At 36.4% G+C, this 21,759-nt stretch overlaps 1 protein-coding gene across 1 annotated transcript; it reads left to right on the top strand.

Annotated features, from left to right (window-relative positions):
- The first annotated feature begins 6 nt into the window (after window positions 1–6).
- Window positions 7–19,946, top strand: AKAP11 (A-kinase anchoring protein 11). The gene is made up of 6 exons (XM_082602446.1): window positions 7–1,526; window positions 3,559–3,714; window positions 6,798–6,881; window positions 7,671–7,717; window positions 10,542–10,702; window positions 19,001–19,946. The coding sequence occupies exons 1-6, from the start codon at window positions 40–42 to the stop codon at window positions 19,139–19,141; spliced, it is 2,076 nt and encodes a 691-aa protein (XP_082458572.1). The 5' UTR covers window positions 7–39; the 3' UTR covers window positions 19,142–19,946.
- The last annotated feature ends 1,813 nt before the right edge of the window (window positions 19,947–21,759 follow it).

Raw genomic sequence — 21,759 nt, 5'->3', positions numbered from 1 at the left:
GATGCGTTAGCAATACACATCATTTCTCTTGCAACCGAAATGGCAGCTTCCCATTTGGATAATAAAATAATTCAAGAACCCAAGGTTAAAAGCCCTTGCTTAAACGTGCAAAGTCAAAGAAGCATATCACCTACTTTTTTAAATTGCTTAGATGAAAACGTACAAACATTATGCAATTTTGCAGGTGATATGGCAGCAGAAGTCATTACAGAAGCTGAAAAAATAGCGAAAGTTAGAAGTTGTATGCTTTTCAGGCAGAAGAGGAACAGTTATGTTGATAGTGACCAAGATTATAGATCAGAAGAGAAGACGGATATAGAGGCTGTAGCACACCCAGGAGAAGCAGATTCGTTTATTCTTTCGTTACCACCAAGTTCTTGTCTGTCAGGTCTGACATACAAGTATCCCAGCTGCGAAAGTGTGACAGATGAGTACGCAGGTCACATTATCCAAATACTAAAACAGGAAGGTGGTGATAGTGAGTTAATAATGGACCAGTATGCCAATAGACTTGCTTATCGGTCTGTTAAGTCAGGATTACAAGAAGCATCTAAGACAGCCAAAATGAAGTGCAACTCAAAAATGTTCCCTGTGCAAAGCTCACAGGTGAAAACCAATGATGAACTGTTACTATTCTTAAGTAAAGAACACCAGCAAGGAGTAGATAAAAAAAGACAAAGTAAAATAAGTGGAGGTTACCTTCATAAAAACCCAACTTGTGAATGGACATGGGATACATGCAGAAATGAGTGCTTGGAACTGTATAGTTTTTCAACCTCTCTCGCTCACAACATTACAAGAGATGTTAAAAAAGAGCTGACGGCATCTACAGTTGGCTTGCCAAAATCCTTAACAGATTCTTGCCTTTATGAAAAAAATGGATGCGATGAAGATGCCGAGTCTCACTTCGAGCCAGAATTTCCCACGTCTCTTCATCCTTCCTCACAAAATCACAGATTTTCCCACAGTACGGGCAGCTTGAGTGGGTGTGGTTATGGAGAGATTGTTGTTCAAGCTATAGAACAGTACGCTAACAAAGTAGTGGATGACGCTTTAGAGCTGAGTTCAGGATCTGCAGTCTTCCATGTGTCTGAGACCACAAAAGCGGCCGATAGGGTCACTTATGCAGAAAAGTTGTCACCTCTGGTAAGTCAGGCTTGCAGGTATTGTGACCGGAAAGAGCTCCATGACTGCACTGGAAATTCATGTCCATGCTTTCCCAGACCAGATTCACTTGCTAGTAGTAAGCCAGTTTCTAATTTAGCTAATTCAAAATTTAGCAATGTCTACCAGAAATCTAGAATTTTTCATCTTGATGTCCCTCAAATTCACATTGATCTTGATAAGAAGACAGTGCTTGCTGAGAAGATAGTTGTGGAAGCAATTGAAAAGGCAGAGAGAGAGCTGAGCAGTACCAGTTTGGCAGCTGATAGTGGGATCGGACAGGACGGTGTCATCTTTGCTGAAAACCTCACTACTGAGATAATGACGTCGGCGATGAGGAATGTTGGTCAGGCCGTTAGCAGGTAAGTTTCTGATTTCTTTCGGGTCTTAAGATGAAGGGAAAAGTTAACTTGATCATTTGTGTCTTAGGTCCTGTTCAGCAAGATACGATTATTTTTAATCCTAAATTAACAAAAAATATTCCCTATTACATTTGTGTATTGTTTTATAGCCTACCTGTTACTTTCATAGTGCCTTACTTTCATTATCCCACAACAGCCCTTTGAGGGAAGGAAGGTATGAACCGTTTACTGAGCTGGAAGGTGTGGCTTAGCGTGGATAATCACCTTTTGCCCAAGTTTACAAAGCTGTGAAGTAGGTAAAGCTGAATCAGAGAATCAGCTGGAGAATTTTATACAGCAAATATTGAGTACCACCATGTTAACGTACTACTCTGAGATTAAATTTTTATTTCTGTTCACAAAGGTAAGTTTTCTTAAAAAGAGTGTAATTTAACCAAACTGCTCTGAAGAAAGAAAAAATTCTCCAAATACTTCCACTCCTGCCATCACTCCTCTTGATAGGCCATCATCTAAGGGGACAGTTCTTTCTGATGGTCCTGCAGTGTTCTGCATTTCAGTAACCGTGTCTCGTGCTCAGCGATACTAACGCCTTAGTTAAAATATTCACTTTTAACCTTCTTTCTCCCTGGGAAAACATCAGGACCATCTTGTGTTATTAGTTTGTAGGATTATTTTTGTTAGTCTCACAGAAAGAAAATTTCTTGAGTTGAGGAGGAATTTAATTAAGCCACACGACAACGCCAGATATTTTAGTAGCTTTTGTTAAAGCCGTGAGAAGCACTGCCTCTTTTCTTGGTCATCTTAAAATAGGGAGATGCAGGGAGTTAGTGCTGGGGGTGGCAGTGGGCAGCAGCCGGTGGGGTGTGGTGCAGTTTTCAGTAGGTAGCAGGGAAGCTGCTCTGACATAGTAACATTTGAGCAAAGAGCCAAAGGTGGAGAGAGAATAAGGTAAGTGGGAATCAGGCGGAACAGGGTTCCAGGCAAAGGAGTCGGACTGTGCATGTTGGGGAAGCAGCAGAGAAGCTTGTGTGGCTAAAGCAAGGGAGCCAGGGAGAGTAGGAGACCAGTGGAGGTTATGAGAGGTTGTCACACCTGATGTATGTTATAAGGATTTGGACTCTTATTTTGATTGACGAGAAGCCACTAGAAGATTTTGACCAGAAGACCAGCATTTTCCCTCTTCATGTTTAAAAATGTGGGGCAAGATAGGGGTATGGGGTTAAGAGATACCAACTACTATGTGTAAAATAAGCAACAAGGATAAATTGTACAGCACAGGGAAACAAATATAGCCATTATTTTTTAAAAGCTTTCAATGGAGTGTAATCTATAAAAATATTGAATCACTATGTTGTACACCTGAAACTAATTTAATATTGTAAATCAACTATACTTCAATAAGAAATTAAAATATCACTTTAAACTGTTACTCCAGAATAAAATGTAGAAGGGACAAATACAGTAATTGAACAGTGAATGACATTTCTTGTGAATATGGACTAAAAATATAAATGTCTTTTCATTGAGAAAAAATGAGAGAGGTTATGATCCAAGCTCAAAATCTTGAAGAGATATGGCTACTTTGATTATAGGCTTGACAGTACTAGAATTCCTTGAACTACTTTTTTTTGTTCTTAAATTAAGCCAGAAAAGGGGTAATTTTTGGTACAAATAAAATACTCTTACAAAAACTTAGGAATTTGTGCTCCTTCATAGAGGTCCCAGTTGAAAATATGAACTGCTTTAAAGAGAATTTAAATAAATGGTACGCTTGGGATGGATCCATAATAGATGAACAAGGTGAGTTAGGGATGTTGTGTAGGTGCCTCACCTAAGTTTGAAGTTAGTATGTTCTCCTGCCAAGTCTCGTTATTAGCAGACACAAACCAAGGGTTAGATGGACCACTGGTCTAGCTCTGAATATCACTTCTTGTTTTTGTCATCTTTATCATCAAATGGATAGTCCTATAATTCAGAATCTGATGCTTTTGGACTTTCTTTCTTTTTTCCTTCCTTTTTTTTTTTTTTCCAGTCCAAAAGAAATAGAAGACTTTCAGTCAACTGAGTCTTTTGGTAGCCAGCAGATGAATCTCAGTATTGGTGATGACAGCACTGGTAGCTGGTCCAATTTAAGTTTTGAAGATGAACACCAGGATGAAAGCAGTAGTTTTCATCATCTAAGTGAAAGGTGACTATGATTTTGCATGTAATTGCATAGTTCAGGTACTCAGACCTCAGAAGTAAGCTATAAATTTACATTGAGTTTGATATTAAAATTCGGAATTTGAAAATCTGTTATTTTCAAAGTGTGTTTTATTGTTCACAATATATTTCTAATGGTTTTGACATTTATTAAATACAATAACTAGCTGAACTAATTTTCTTTGAATGTGCCAATAGTTGATATGAAAAATACTTCATACATTTGATTCTATACCCTTTAAGCTTTACTTGGACTTCTCATGAATTTTTGAGGAAAATATTTTCTTTCTCACTTTAAAGAGGGTACTTTTTTTTTTTCTCTAAAGGATAAGAAAAAGAACAGTTATCTGTAAAAGGCATCGAAATGGCCCTGTAATTTTCTTGACATGAAAGTAGTATACTTTGGGGGGAAGGATTCCTTACTTGTCCTTTCAGGAACACTGTAACTTGAGCAATTTATACTTGAATGACTGAACATACATAAACTCATTATAAAAACATGGTTTTGTACAGCAGAAGTCACTTCATATATCATTTTCTCAGTTTACTTTGTTCATTAAAATAGTTTTGGAATATTTTATTAATTATAACAGTTGTTTCTTATATTCTTAACTCTGTAAAGGCCTAAATGGCTTTTCACCTGTTAGAACAGCAGAGAAGCTGCTTAACTCTGTTAAGGCCTAAATGGCTTTTCACATGTTAGAACACATCATCTCAGTGTATTTTGTTTGATGCTTGGATTAACCAGTAAGTATTAATATTTTTATGAAGTATCTATTTTGTCATAATTTCTTAAAATGTGACGTAAACCACCAGTATTTTACAAAATCTAAATCCAAAAAGGCAGTCTTTAAAAGTGGTAGCAGGAAGTGGGGGTAATATCACAGATCATCATTTGGCCCTTCCCATAACTTTAGAGTAGAATATTAAACACTTAAATTCTTCTCTCATCTTTGAGAAGCAGGCTTCAGAATTTCAGTTGGGGGTTGACATTGTTGGTTACAGAATCCTGGTGTTAAAGTGGGAGAACAAGGGTTAGAGGCTAGTGGCATTAAGAGGACTGTAGCTGGTAGAATGACTTGATATGGAAAGTTATCTAATTCGATGAAGAGAGGGAGGCGCCTACCAAGGTCTGTCCTTGGTTCTTCCCCTTCAGCATTATTTTATTAGTGATGTAGGACACTTAGTATTTGTGAGTGACTCAAAACAAAGATGAAAAGGTAATCCCATTAACGGAACCAAGGTTCAAAAAGACCAAATCAGGCTGAGGCTAAACTAATAATGTTTAACATAGGTAAATGCATTTAGGTTCAGAAAATTAATTATTTGAATTCAGGATGGGGAAAACCTGACTTGATAGCCTTTTGTCAGAAAAACACCTGTGGTTTTCATTGACTATAGAATTAATAAGAACTAATGATGCTGTGTGGCCTCAAGGTTCAGGAACAAAGAAAAACTTAGTGGGGCTCATCCAGGGTTGGTGGTGTGCTTGCCTCCCAGAGATTAAGATTCCCTGGGTCATTGGAGGGTCCCAAGATTCTGCAGGCTTGATAAGTCCCTCAGATTATTTGAAAGCAAGTGATTTAGAGACCACACTTAAGATTCAGAGAACACACTTAAGATACATGGCTTTAGTGTGGAAATGGGTAAGAATTTTAATTTTGTAATTGTTTTCTGTGCTTAGATAACCATTCTATTAATAGAAGTAAATATGCTGTTTGAGATCATTAATTTTCTCTTTCTCTTCAGCTCACAGCTGTCTATCCATTCTGTATTTCCATATTTTCTCATTTTTGGTTTGTCTGGCAACAGACTACATGGGCAAAAACTCTGGTTGGTTTAATGGTTTTATAATAGATCTATATTTGTTTGAACATAATGTCAAAAAGACACTGATCAGTTTTAACTTTTATTCTGTAATGCATTATGGTTTGTGACAGTTTGATAGTGCTAGAGTTAATATGGATATGTTAATTATTGAGATGGCCTGGAAACTATTTAGAACTTTTAAATAATCATCCCCTTTTTTGGTAACCTTGTCAACATTTACTGATGCATGAAAGATGATTTTATGTTAATTCATTTTTTAGAACCAAAATTTTGGTTTGTGTGAATATTAATTTTTATAATTGTCTAGCCTAATATGGGGAAATATAGCTGCTTATCACTGCAAACTAATGTGTGCTTACTAATTATTTTAATGATTAGAATTTTTTTAAATTGCATGTTTAGATTTTAATCTGAAAAACTGAATTTAGTTTTGTTTCTGAACGCAGTTGCTTTTTGTGTTCTATCGCTTTGCCGCCCTTGTAGAATGTAGTTGCTTTCTTCTTTTGATTAGGTAGCGTGAGAAGGTATCTGTGCGGCGTCAGTGACTGGCTGATCAGACAAGTGTAATGCTTGATTATACCTTGGTTATTCAGTATTCTGAAGAAAATGTATATTATTTGCCACCTACTGAATTATACATAATTAATGAGATGAAGGTAATTAACATAATAAGAGTATTTTAAAATCAGAAGACAGCTTTTCTCCCAGTAGTTAGAAAAGGTCTATTTGGGACTGTGTTTTGGTGTCTGCCATCCCATCCCTTTCCCCATCCTCCACCACCACCCTGGCCCATCACTGTTTGCACTGTCTAAACACTTGAGAAAATGTTAACCTGTGGTTTTTTTGTTTTTAAACTTTATCCAAACTGAAGAGCATTGGCTTTCAACAAATTATATCCTAAGCTTTGCCATAGACAGTAATTTCATTGTGAAACTTCTTAGTTCATGCATTCATTTACTGTCCTAAAAGTCATTGTCTTAATCTGTAAAATAAATACACATTTAGAATAATTTTCATGAACTTTTGAGGACAAGTAAGAAAACTCCCAAATCTCTGAAACTGTCAAATACCTTGTACAGTAGCAGCGATGGTCTTTACGTAACTCCACAGATGCTGCACCCACTGTGGCAGCTTCAGAACGTCCGCAGTTGCCACTGACGCATGCTGTTCCAAGGAAAACCAGGGTCGTCTTTACCATTCATTTGCTAGTTCAGCTCTGTTCTTTTCTTCCTCTGGCAGTAATGGTAACAGCAGTAGCTGGAGCAGTCTTGCTTTAGAAGGAGATTTGTATGAGGACAATTTATCCTTTCCAACATCAGACAGGTTGGTCCAGTCCAGAAACCTAAACACTGATGAGTCTTTCACCACTAATGCATGATGTCATATTCTTTAAAAAATGTGGGTTACAGTGCCAATGTGTATCAACCTGCTTTTGTCCTATATTTTGACATGATTCTGCTTGATAAATTTACATCTAATGAAAAAATTCAACTATGCTAAGATGTGACTGACACCTAATTGCAAAATGTGTTAATTCTATGCATGTGTTGCACTGCTTGCTATTTTTCATTCTACCAGTTACTGTTTCATTAAAAAGAGCTTGCTTCCTACAGGATTTCTGTTGTTTTGGTTTGGTTTTTTGTTTTTGTTTGCAGTTTTATTTATAAGAAAGGTATAGAAAAAAATGTGTTTTTACTATGTTAAAAAATATACAAATGGCATCAGAAGAAGCATTAATAATTATACATGGCATTCTGCAATACTCAGATGCTGTGTTATCTAAAACCAAATTAGAACATTTTGGCTTTAAATTATTTTAAATTAAATTTTACTATGTAATTACTTGACACTGTATAGATATCATGGTCAGGTAGAACTTCTCAGTTACTGATAAGTTACCTTTAGGCATCATTTGCAATTGAGATTTTAACATGAAATGGTGTGAGAAGCAAAGCTTCCTTTTTATTGTCATCTCTCCCCTTTTTAAATATCATATGTCATATTGTATCATTCATTTTTTACCACGTTTTAAGAATTGGCTTTAGTACCATTATTAATTAAAGCTTTTTTTTTTTTTTTTTTTTAACTGCTTCTGCTACTTCATTCGATAAGTGATGGGCCGGATGATAAAGATGAAGAGCATGAGGATGATGTAGAAGGTAACTCACTGACAATTTGTTTTTTCAAAGTGTTTGCATGTTTTTTTATAAGGTTCTTTAGAGAAGTCTTTAATGTTTGTGTTTGTACATTTTCATCAGAGAGGCGCTGGGTTGTTACAAATCAGGGTTTTTACATTACAAACCAGGGTATTCTTTTTTGTTTTGTTTTGTTTAAATTCATTGATTTATTTGCTATAAGATTTTACTAGACTTGGAATATTAAGCAATACAGACATACAAAAATAAAAGACATTTATAATAACCTATATAAAGTCAGATTAAATGGGAAATACTAACTGAAGACTTTTAATAATAACTGAGAAAAAATCATTTTACATTTCACAGTGGTATTTTTTCCCTTCCCTTTTGGTTATTAATGTCTTTTGGGATCCCTTCAATACAATTTTTTTTTTTTTTTTTTTTTTTTTTTTTTTTTTTTTTTTTTGCGGTACGCGGGCCTCTCACTGCTGTGGCCTCTCCCATTGCAGAGCACAGGCTCCGGACGCGCAGGCTCAGTGGCCATGGCTCACGGGCCCAGCCGCTCCGCGGCACGTGGGATCTTCCAGGACCGGGGCACGAACCTGCGTCCCCTGCATCGGCAGGCGGACTCTCAACCACTGTGCCACCAGGGAAGCCCCCTTCAATACAATATTATTCATTTAAACTATTCAATGTAACTTGAAATAATATTTGTTAGAACAAACTTTGATTTATTTTTAAATTGTTTTCCATTAAAATTACAAAAGTTTGTAACTAGAGTAGACCCAAGAGAAGTTCTTGTCCAAATTTCTTATTATACAGATAATAAAATAAAGGAATTGAAAGATGAAGAAATATTCCAAATCAAGGTATTCTTGACTAATCCAACCAGTGTCAGATCCTTTGCCGAGCAGTTTGTGTTATTTGATTGCTAAACTAAGGAAGTACTCATCAGTGTAAAGACTGAACTACTTTAAAAGAATTATTCAATTATTTGAGAGAGAAATTCATGATAATCTCTTCATGTAATTATCTTTTTCAAAATATAAAATTCTTACATTATGAGATATAACTTATTATCATATCACATGTCAGTTTGTTTTGCTGTCAACCTTACATAAATCAATAAGTAAAAATAAAAAAGATATTTTAAAATCGATTCTTCCTTCCCTCAATTCCAGTCTTACACTCACACATATATTTGAAGAAAATATTCGTTTCTTCCTTTAATGAACATGGTTTCAAAGATATAAATACTAGATACCATTGGTCACAGGCTGTTCAGTATTTTTTTTGTAACTAGTTATAAACTGTGAGGTTAATTATATGTAGATATGTCATTACTCAGCTTTAGAGATTATAGTCATCTCTCATTATATAGAAAATTGTAGCTAACTTTCAAATTTTTTAAATTAGAAATTGGTAAATTAGGAGATGGATTGATGTATATTTATAAATGATTCAAAATTATGGAAATCCTAAGGCAAAAAACTTCATTTTTTTTGTTATTGTTTGTAATTGCAGGATGTCAGTTCTTTCTCTTTTCGCTAGGGTTGAGTAATCTCTACAAAGACAAGTCATTCTTAGGCCAGGCAACCAGGAACACTGAACTGAGAAATCCAATGGTACAGAGAACACTTCAACCCCATGACCTCTGCAGAATTTAGAGAATGGCCCAAAGACTGTCTGGTACCATCGTCTACCAGACCCGTTTTTGACTGAAAGAGGGGAGAGAGGAGGGAAATGATAATACATTTATGCTAAGAGAATAGTGTGGACCAATTTTTTTAAATGAAAAATTTTTGGGGTCAATATGAATCCTAAAAATGATTAGTAGTGGTCTAGAATGCCCTGCAAACTGTAAAAAAAGAGTCAGGGACATTCACCAACAAATGTCCATTACTGGTGCAAATTGGTGCCATGTCTGCCAGCATGCCCCACTGCTGGCCTCTTGTGTGGGAGGCCCACCACTAAGCAGCAGTGTTAAACACACGATACTGGTCCATGGGCATTAGTTTTATAGTCAACAAGGATTCATCTTCTTTATGTTGAAATCATAATTTTCATTAAAAAGTAAACTTGAGAACAGTGTCTTATTTATAATAGGGGTGTACCAGAAAATTCCCTGGTTTAGCTTTTGGGAGGTAAGTGGTTGCATGTGACTTTTTTTTTTTTTTTTTCATATTTTGCCTAAAGAGTGAAGTGATTAAGAGCATGGAGCCAGACCGCCTGTGTTTATTTCCTGGCTCAGCCATTTCTGGCTGTGAGGCTCTGGATCTCTCTCTGCCTCAGATTCCTCACCTGTAACATGAGACGATAGCAGTTCCCTCCTCACAGGGTGCTTGTGAGGATGAAAGGAGTTTGTGTATGGGAAGAGGTGAAAACAGTACTTAGGGTGTAGTATGTGCAGTACACGTGTCACTGCTGCTGCTGTTTCTCTTAGTTCAGCCCATTTAATATATGTATTTGAGGTTTTTATGTGTGTTTTATTTATAGTTTGATTGTAATTGTAGCATTTTACTTTTTTTTTTTTTCGGCTTTACCTATGGATTATATTTTGACACAAATTATGGTATATGTGAATTGGCTCTTGAATTCAATACCTCAGAGTTGTGCATTTGTGCGGTCACAAATGATCAAAGCTGTTCCTTTGTTTTAGGAGTATTTTGCATTTTCAAAGTAATGCTTTAGTTGATGTTATGGTACAATTAAGAAAAGATGAATTTTTTTTCCAGAATTCCTTGGACTCTTAACAAATGGAAAATGCTTTTATGTCCTTGGAAAGCAGAGCACTGAGAGTTGAATGGATGAGTTTCACTTCATATCATTTCAATTTAAATATTAGGTTCAGAGCAAGATGGAAATACTCTGCTAATTACGAATGTTGACACGGAGCCATGCACAGTAGACCCCCAGCTAAGGATTATTCTTCAGTGGCTCGTTGCCTCTGAGGCCGAAGTTGCAGAACTTTATTTTCATGACTCTGCAAAGAAGGAGTTTATACAAGTAAGTACCTACCTTATTAGGATGGTTGTGAGGACACGGTATATGATGTTCTGTGTCACATGGTTGATAGAAAGTGGGTAAATTGAGATACTTAAAATGTTTAAAAAAAAAAAAAAAAAGAAAGTGGGTAAATGCTCAGGTAATAGAGTCCAGTGGTTGGGCTCAGGTATCAGCTCCGCCACTCTCTAGCAGTGTAACCTTGGGTAAGTTCACAAGTCTCAGTTTCTTTATCTGTACCGTGGAAATGAGTATAGAATTTACCTTGCAGAGGTTTGTGAGGATTAAATAAAATACTGTAAAAAAAAATGCTTAATCTACTGCCTGGCACATTCAAAATTTTCAGTTAGGTGCCTTTAATGAGCATTTCATGAGTTTCCTGTCTTATCGATTGGATGGACCTATGACTTCAGGTCATATGCACTGGAAAGAAGGAAATCATAAAGAACTTGGGGGAAATAAGAGATTTACAAAATTATAGTTATTTCTGGGCAACTGATAGTGTTTGTGGAAATAAACCATGGCAAGGATGAGTCATATGACTTACGGTCTTTACACTCTGTAATGCTTGGGTCACTGATGTAGAACTGAATGAATCAATCCATATTAGAAATAGGGTCTTACTGGCAGCAGAAGTTTGGGAAGTACACCTTGGTGTGACCCCTCGCAGAGTCCACCATTAGCCCCACCAAACAGTCCGGGTAGGCTCCAGTGTTGGGTCGCCTCAGGCCAGACAACCAACAGGGAGGGAACCCAACCCCAACCATCATCAGACAAGCGGATTAAAGTTTTACCGAGCTCTGACCACCAGAGCAACAGCCAGCTCTACCCACCACCAGTCCCTCCCATCAGGAAACCTGCACAAGCCTCTTAGATAGCCTCATCCACCAGAGGGCAGACAGGAGAAGAACTACAGTTCTGCAGCCTGTGGAACAAAAACCACATTCACAGAAAGATAGACAAGATGAAAAGGCAGAGGGCTATATATGAGATGAAGGAACAAGACAAAACCCCAGAAAAACAACTAAATGAAGTGGACATAGGCAACCTTCCAGAAAAAGAATTCAGAATAATGATAGTGAAGATGATCCAGGACCTCGGAAAAAGAATGGAGGCAAAGATCGAGAAGATGCAAGATATGTTTAACAAAGATCTAGAAGAATTAAAGAACAAACAAACAGAGATGAACAATACAATAACTGAAATGAAAACTAACACTGGAAGGAATCAATAGCAGAATAACTGGTAAGAACTGGTAATAACAGAAGAACAGGTAAGTGACCTGGAAGACAGAATGGTGGAATTCACTGCTGTGGAACAGAATAAAGAAAAAAGAATGAAAAGAAATGAAGACAGCCTAAGAGACCTCTGGGACAACATTAAATGCAACAGCATTCACATTATAGGGGTCCCAGAAGGAGAAGAGAGAAAGGATCCAAGAAAATACTTGAAGAGATTATAGTCAAAAACTTCCCCAACATGGGAAGGGAAATAGCCACCCAAGTCCAGGGAATGCAGAGAATCCCATACAGGATAAACCCAAGGAGAAACACACCAAAACACGTAGTCATCAAATTGGCAAAAATTAAAGGCAAAGAAAAATTACTGAAAGCAGCAAGGGAAAAATGACAAATAACATACAAGGGAACTCCCATAAGATTAACAGCTGATTTCTCAGCAGAAACTCTACAAGCCAGAAGGGAGTGGCATGATATACTTAAAAGTGATGAAAGGGAAGAACCTGCAACCAAGATTACTCTACCCGGCAAGGATCTCATTCAGATTTGAAGGAGAAATCAAAAGCTTCGCAGACAAGCAAAAGCTAAGAGAATTCAGCACCACGAAACCAGCTCTACAACAAATGCTAAAGGAATTTCTCTAAGTGGGAAACACAAGAGAAGGAAAGGACCTACAAAAACAAACCCAAAACAATTAAGAAAATGGTAATAGGAACATACATATAGATAATTACCTTAAACGTGAACGGATTAAATGCTCCAACCAAAAGACACAGGCTCGCTGAATGGATACAAAAACAAGACCCATATATATGCTGTCTACAAGAGACCCACTTGAGACCTAGGGACACATACAGACTGAAAGTGAGGGGATGGAAAAAGATATTCCATGCAAATGGAAATCAAAAGAAAGCTGGAGTAGCAATACTCAGTATCAGATAAAATAGACTTTAAAGAATGTTAAAACAGACAAGGAAGGACACTATGTAATGATCAAGGGATCAATCCAAGAAGAAGATATAACAATTATAAATATATATGCACCCAACATAGGGGCGCCTCAATACATAAGGCAACTGCTAACAGCTCTAAAAGAGGAAATTGACAGTAACACAATAATAGTGGGGGACTTTAATACCTCACTTACACCAATGGACAGATCATCCAAACAGAAAATTAATAAGGAAATACAAGCTTTAAATGACAAAATAGACCAGATTTAATTGATATTTACAGGACATTTCATCCAAAAACAGCAGATTACACTTTTTTCCCAAGTGCACATGGAACATTCTCCAGGATAGATCACATCTTGGGTCACAAGTCAAGCCTCAGTAAATTTAAGAAAATTGATTTCATATCAAGCATCTTTTCTGACCACAATGCTATGAGATTAGAAAGCACTTCCAGGGAAAAAACGTAAATAACACAAACACATGGAGGCTAAACAATATGTTAGTTACTAAATAACCAAGAGATCACTGAAGAAATCAAAGAGGAAATAAAAAATACCTGGAGACAAATGACAATGAAAACATGATGATCCAAAACCTATGGGATGCAGCAAAAGCAGTTCTAAGACAGAAGTATATAGCTATACAAGCCTACTTCACAAAACAAGAAAAATCTCAATCTAACGTTTCACCTAAAGGAACTAGAGAAAGAAGAACAAAGAAAACCCAAAGTTAGCAGAAGGAAAGAAATCATAAAGATCAGAGCAGAAATAAATGAAATAAAAACAAAGAAAACAATAGCAAAGATCAGTAAAACTAAAAGCTGGTCGTTTGAGAAGATAAACAAAATTGATAAACCATTAGCCAGATTCATCAAGAAAAAGAGGAAGAGAACTCAATAAAATTAGAAATGAAAAAGGAGAAGTTACAACAGACACTGCAGAAATACAAAGCATCCTAAGAGACTACTACAAGCAACTCTATGCCAATAACATGGACAACCTGGAAGAAATGGACAAATTCTAAGACTGAACCAGGAAGAAACAGAAAATATGAATAGACCAATTACAAGTAATGAAGTTGAAACTGTGATTAAAAATCTTCCAACAAACAAAAGTCCAGGACCAGATGGCTTCACAGGTGAATTCTATCAAACATTTAGAGAAGAGCTAATACCGATCCTTCTCAAATGCCTCCAAAATGCAGCAGAGGGAGGAACACTCCCAAACTCATTCTATGAGGCCACCATCACCCTGATACCAAAACCAGACACAGATACTACAAAAAAAAGAAAATTGCAGACCAATATCATTGATGAATATAGATGCAAAAATCCTCAACAACATACTAGCAAACAGAATCCAACAACACATTAAAAGGATCATACACCACGATCAAGTGGGATTTATCCCAGGGATGCAAGGATTCTTCAATATATGCAAATCAGTCAATGTGATACACCATATTAACAAATTGAAGAATAAAAACCATATCATCTCAGTGCAGATGCAGAAAAAGCTTTTGATGAAATTCAACACCCATTTATGATAAAAACTCTCCAGAAAGTGGGCATAGAGGGGACCTACTTCAACATAATAAAGGCCATATACGACAAACCCACAGCAAACATCATTCTCAATGGTGAAAAACTGAAAGCATTTCCTTTAAGATCAGGAATAAGACAAGGATGTCCACTCTCACCACTCTTATTCAACATAGTTTTGGAAGTCCTAGCCACGGCAGTCAGGGAAGGAAAAAGGAATACAAATTAGAAAAGAAGAAGTAAAACTGTCACTGTTTGCAGATGATATGACACTATAAATAGAGAATCCTAAACGTGCCACCAGAAAACTACTAGAGCTAATCAATGAATTTGGTAAAGTTGCAAGATACAAAATGCACAGAAATCTCTTGCATTCCTATACACTAATGATGAAAAATCTGAAAGAGAAATTAAGGAAACACTCCCATTTACCATTGCAGCAAAAAGAATAAAATACCTAGGAATAAACTTACCTAGGGAGACAAAAGACCTGTGTGCAGAAAACTATAAGACACTGATGAAAGAAATTAAAGATGATACAAACAGATGGAGAGATATACCATGTTCTTGGATTGGAAGAATCAATATTTTGAAAATGACTGTACTAACCAAAGCAATCTACAGTTGCAATGCAATCCCTATCAAATTACCAATGGTATTTTTTTTACAGAACTAGAACAACAAATCTTAAAATTTGTATGGAGACACAAAAGACCCAGAATAGCCAAAGCAGTCTTGAGGGAAAAAAACAGAGCTGGAGGCATCAGACTACCTGACTTCGGACTATACTACAAAGCTACAGTAATCAAGACAATATGGTACTGGCCCCAAAACAGAAATATAGATCAATGGAACAGGATAGAAAGCCCAGAGATAAACCCGTGAACCTATGGTCAACTAATCCATGACAAAGGAGGCAAAGATATACAATGGAGAAAAGACAGTCTCTTCAATAAGTGGTGCTGGGAAAACTGGACAGCTCCATGTAAAAGAATGAAATTAGAACACTCCCTAACACCATACACAAAAATAAACTCAAAATGGATTAGAGACCTAAATGTAAGACTGGGCACTATAAAACTCTTAGAGGAAAACATAGGAAGAACACTCTTTGACATAAATCACAGCAAGATCTTTTCTGTTCCACCTCCTAGAGTAATGGAAATAAAAACAAAAATAAATGGGACTTAATGAACTTTAAAAGCTTTTGCACAGCAAAGGAAACCATAAACAAGACCAAAAGACAACCCTCAGCATGGGAGAAAATATTTGCAAACGAATCAACGGACAAAGGATTAATCTTCAAAATATATAAACAGCTCATTCAGCTCAATATTAAAAAAACAAACAACCCAGTCTAAAAATGGGCAGAAGACCTAAATAGACATTTCTCCAAAGCAGACATACAGATGGCCAAGAAGCATATGAAAAGCTGCTCATTATCACTAATTATTAGAGAAATGCAAATCCAGACTACAATGAGGTATTACCTCACACCAGTTAGAATGGGCATCATCAGAAAATCTACAAACAACAAATGCTGGAGAGGGTGTGGAGAAAAGGGAACCCTCTTGCACTGTTGGTGGGAATGTAAATTGATAAAGCCACTATGGAGAACAGTATGGAGGTTCCTTAAAGACCTAAAAATAGTATTACCATATGACCCAGCAGTCCCGCTACTGAGCACATACCCAGAGAAAACCATAATTCAGAAAGACACATGCACCCCAATGTTCATTGCAGCACTATTTACAATAGCCAGGTCATGGAAGCAACCTAAATGTCCATCGGCAGACGAATGGATAAAGAAGATATGGTACATATATAGAATGGAATATTACTCAGCCATGAAAAGGAACGAAATTGGGTCATTTGTAGTGACGTGGATGGATCTAGAGACTGTCATACAGAGTGAAGTAAGTCAGAAAGAGCAAAACAAATATTGTATATTAACACATACATGTGGAACCTAGAAAATGGTACAGATGAACCGGTTTGCAGAGCAGAAATTGATACACAGATGTAGAGAACAAATGTATGGACACCAAGTGGGGAAAGCAGTGGGGGGGGGATGAATTGGGAGATTGGGATTGATATGTATACACTGATGTATATAAAATTGATGACTAATAAGAAAATAAATTTTTTAAAAAATAAGCATTTCATGTATTCATATGAAAAGATAGAGCTATTCTTTGTATTTAATTGCTTCATAATTGTGCCTAGTAATTAGTGTGTCTCTTCAGTTAATCCAGTTTCATTAGTATGAGAAACTGGCATAAGCAAAAGCTAGTAAACCTTTAAACATTTAATAAGGGACAATAGTTCACTTTGAGCATTTAATAGGGTTCTAATAATAGAACATTCAGGTTCGTTGCACTAATAGGATATTTTTATTGATAACTTACTGTGTGCCAAGTACCTTATGTTTTTATATAAATTTATATATTTATTTATTTTTGGCTGTGTTGGGTCTTTGTTGCTGTGCACGGGCTTTCTCTAGTTGCAGCGAGCAGGAGCTCCTCTTTGTTGTGGTGCGCAGGCTTCTTGTTGCGGAGCATGGGCTCTAGTCACGTGGGCGTCAGTAGTTGTGGTGCGCGGGCTCGGTAGTTGTGGCTCACGGGCTCTAGAGCACAGGCTCCGTAGTTGTGGCGCATGGGCTTAGTTGTTCCGCGGGATGTGGGATCTTCCCAGATCAGGGATCGAACCCATGTCCCCTGCATTGGCAGGTGAATTCGTAATCAGTGTGCCACCAGGGAAGTCCCCAACTACCTTATCAGTCAAGATTTTTAGTTTACAGTCTTAAGGTTTTTGTCCAAGAATTTTCCTTATCAGAACTTTGGTTTAATCTTACTATGTAATATAGAGTAGTCCAAAGAATAACCAATGTAAGATGATCAGTAATAACAAAAAAGGAAGAATCAAGTTACTCTTGATTCCTGGTTTAGAACTTACAAAGATACTGTTGAAAGAAGTATGTGAAAAAGGTATTATGTAAAATCTTTTTTTTGTATTTTGTTGTCTTTATTTATACTTCTTGGATTTTTCCAGTATAGGTTTCTGTTTTGAGGTAGAAGGAGAAAATAAGACAGAAAGGGTTGCTCAGGACGTGAATTGTGAAGGAGAAAGAATGGGTAGGGAAAGTATTAGAACTGACCTTAGGGAGGCAAACATTTTCAAGTCATTTAGTCTTGGATAAACTGAGGGCTAAGGAAGTCCTTAGGCAGAGCTGAGTGTACTGGTGCTGGGGTAAGGGAACCTCATCCCCACGTAACCTAAGAAAACATTCTTGAAGTTCCTCAAAAGTTAAACACAGCATTATCATATGACCCAGCAGTTCTACTCCCAAGTATATACCCAAGATGAATGAAAACATATGTCCATGGCAATGTTATAATAGGCCAAAAGTGGAAATATCCTAAATGTCCATTAACCGATGAATGGATGAATAAAATGTGGAATATCCATGCAGTGGAATATTATCTGTCAGTAAAAAGGAATGAAGTAGAGACATGCTGTACCATGGGGGAAACTTGAAATCATTATGCTAAATGAAAGAAGCCAGGTCACAGAAGACCATATATTTTATGATTCCATTAAAGTGAAATGGCCAAAATAGGCAAGTCTATCGACTGAAAGTAGATTACTGATTGTCTAGAGTTGAGGGGGTTTGGAGGAGTGGGGAGTGATGATTAACAGGTAGGGCTTTTTTTTGGTGTGATAAAAGTGTCCTAATATTGATTGTGATGATGTTACATTCAACTCTGTGAATATAATGAAAACCATTGACTGGTATATTTTAAATGGGTGATTGTATGGTATGTTAATTATATTGCAGTAAAGCTATTTTTAAAAAGGTTAAGCATATTTGTATTACAAAAAATTAGTTTTTACAGAACTAAGTAGAAAAAAGATGAGTGAAGACATGTTCTGATTGGTGGTGATAGTTTAATTAAATGTGCATTTATTTACTTTAAAAAAAATTGGGCTATAATTGATAGATAACATTGTATTAGTTTCAGGTGTACAACATAATTTATTCGATATTGGTATATATTGCAAAATGATCACCACAATATTTAATATTTATTTACTTTTTTGGTTTTTTTTTTTTTTTTAAACATTAACATTTCTTAACTTAGCCATGTTTCTGTTGAGGCTAGAGTGCGTATTCCAGGGAAAAAACACACTATGTGTTGTGGAAGGAAAACCCACATCCTTTTATTAAACTTGACATTGTCTTTATTATTTTATGTTCCTAATTGAGGGTATGGCAGATGTATTTAGTTAGGTTAAGAATTTCCTGTAGAAATGTAGCCTCTATACGCCCACACAGAGGGCGTATATCTGCTGGGTGAGGTTTGTGGGATTCTGGCTCCAGCAATCCCAAAGTGTCATTCTGTGGAGGAGAGTACTTATAAAAGCCAGGAAGGCAAAATGTTTAATTTGTGTACAGAGTCGTGGTTTAGGGGAGAAGACCTTGTTCCAACTGGGAAACAGTATTTTACTGCGAACACCAGGATTCTTAGTTTTATCTGATGTTTGACTTACCTTTCTTTCTTACTAGCTTTCAAAACGATTACAAGAAAAAGGCTGGAAAGTGGGAGACCTCCTGCAGGCTGTGCTTAAATACTATGAGGAGATGGAGAAGACGTCCAGCAACGAGAGATCTGAGTCCCTGTTTGATTGGCTCTTGGAAAATGCATAGAACAAACTCCAAACCAGTATATTTTATTATTTGTTTTGAGAGAGGAAGGAACAGATAAAGATGCATAGGGTAAAATTTGAATAGTGAATATTAACATTTAAAGTGAATTGGGAGGAAGGTAAATATAGCTTTTTAAGTGCGTTGTGTCATCACATGGTATATATAGTTCAAACTTTTGTAATCTCTCAAATATTATCTTCGTTTATTCTTCTATACATATGTGTAGTGTGTTAAGACCCTAAGAACATGTATTTGAAGGCTTTCAGGGACACTCACTGACAGCATTCTTTTTGCATCCAAATAGTGCTGCTAGAAATTGCACTGAGGTGGCTGAGGGTGGGTGACAGGGATAGGGAGTTATATTTTGCTCCTTTGCAAGCAAATGGTATCCTATTAATAACAAATCTCACGTCAAAAAATAGCATCGAGGCTAATTTTTTTTCTGACATCTTTTGTCCTATTTTTAAGGGTCAATTTTATTTTCATAGTTCAGCTATTGGTAGCTTTTTGAATCCCCCAAGTCATTTAATTTCTTAGAAACATGAGTAGTTTTAGGTTTCTATAAATATCATAAGTGGTAGTTTCCCCAGCCTTTCATCAAATGACATTATTTGCTAATGTTACCAATTGTTCTGGCATGAAAGCAAGTGTGTGTGTTTGTGCGTGCGTGTGTGTGCACGTGTGCGTGCGCGTAAAGGAGAACTTTACCTTGCTAGTGGTTGGTGCCCTCTTTTATTTTACTCTTTTCTTGTTAGAAACCCACTGTTAACATTAAAAAGGTGCTTTAAAATAAAATGTCTACAAAGATTGTGCAGTAAGAATTTTTATTTCTTTTTCACTCTTTTTGGGTCCCCAATTTATCCTATAAATGAAAATAAAGGTGCAAAACATGTTGACATTTTAAAACTTAATGTTAATTTGGAAATGCATTTAGAGAAGCCCAATAATTATTTTCACTGTTGGGATTTTGGAAAAAAAACACCCCACTTTAGCAAAGATAAGCTTTTTGTAGAAAAAAATGGGACCCTCCCCTGAATCCCTTCCCCAGTAAAGTGTATCTGCACTGTTTTGTAAAGTCCTCTGATACAGTCTTTCTGGGCTCTGCATTTTCTACTACTTGTCTTTAGTAACTGCGAGTTGACCTGCATAGAGGACCAGGATTGTGTTTTGTATGTGAGGGTATGTGTGTGTGAATTTTTGGTTCTTCCATTAGCAGATTTTGTGAACCCTAGAGTAAATCATTTTTTGTTGGAGGCTTTGGTTTTGTTCTGTTTCATTTTCTTTTTTCTTGAGCACTGACTGTTCTGGAAGCTGCACAAAGTATAGAAGACATAGCACCCACCAGGGGACAAGGAATAAGGGCACTTACATTAATTTGAATTATAATTACAGTAGAGAAATTATTTTATTGCTTTTTAAGAAAAATACCAAAATCTATTTAAATATTTCAAGGTTACACTGTGTAAGCTTTGGTTTTTCTCAATTTAAGATAAAGAAATAGAGCAGGCCTTAAAAATAAATTTTCCTGAAGTTTCTTCAGGTATTTTTTTAAGGTGGAGAAATGCAGGCAATGTATATAACCAGAATTGATTCTGTCTTTAGCTTCTCAGAACTTGATATGCAGCAGCACTGGACTGGGTTTTTTAATGTTAGGAACCAGGTTGTTATGACATAGATTGATTGATTATTAAGCTTAGATTGAATTTTTACAAGTGTATAACTATCAAGTTGTGTTTGTTGACTTCGATGTATGTACGGGTTTTATTAACAGCAAAACTGAGTTCTGAATTTCTTTTAAGCTAAAGTGACAATGTATTCTGTAAAACTTTCTGTACTTGAAAATGTTTGTTTATTTCTCTTATGGTAAGATTATCCTCATATCTTTGTTTTCTTTGCCTTATCTGGAGCTGTGATGTATTCAGAATTCCCTTATTCAGCCACTGCGGACTGACAGACCAGTCCTTAGACACTAGCATGCATAGTACTAATCACAGTGGAACTCCACACTTCTGTCCCGTGCAGGGGTGTGGAGAAGAATAGTAAGTGTTGGCAGATGTGAAAAGAAACGGGAGTTAAGCTTCCGTATACAGAGAGAAGACATTGGAGTTTATAACAGTATCTGTTAATCAAGAGCAGCCTAAACTTACTTTGTTTAAAGGCACTTTGTGATTTTTCCAAAGACGTTGTAGATCTATTTGGTTGCTCAGCCTTCAGAACAGGTCTGTTTGTTGAGGATGACGCTGTCTTATTTTGTTAAAAATATACTTGGCATAAGTAGATATATTATGACAGTGTAATACTGCCATTCTGCACACTTTGGCCCTTGTGAAATATGATATTTTATTCAGAACTGTTAAAGTTGTGTTGTGCTTTGGGTTGAATTCTCTGTTTTATCAGTTTCAGAACCATTGAAGGATCTGTGGAAAGAAAGTGAAGGAGGCCTCTGACGGGGTTTTTAGAACATTGTTTCAGACTGAAATGGAGCACTTCTTTCATATTCTTCTTTTCCCAAGCCAAGATTAAATTACACTTATATTTTGGGTGTTAGTAATTTTGATTTTGAAAATATTTCCTGATTTATACAAAAGGAATGACACGGAAGAAAATTACAGTATCTG

The sequence above is a fragment of the Mesoplodon mirus genome, assembly GCF_964341445.2.
Source record: "Mesoplodon mirus genome assembly, chromosome: 17".
NCBI classification, from domain to species: Eukaryota; Metazoa; Chordata; class Mammalia; order Artiodactyla; family Ziphiidae; genus Mesoplodon; species Mesoplodon mirus.
Note: the sequence above shows the minus strand (reverse complement) of the source record. Positions and strands in the feature narration are given on the sequence as shown.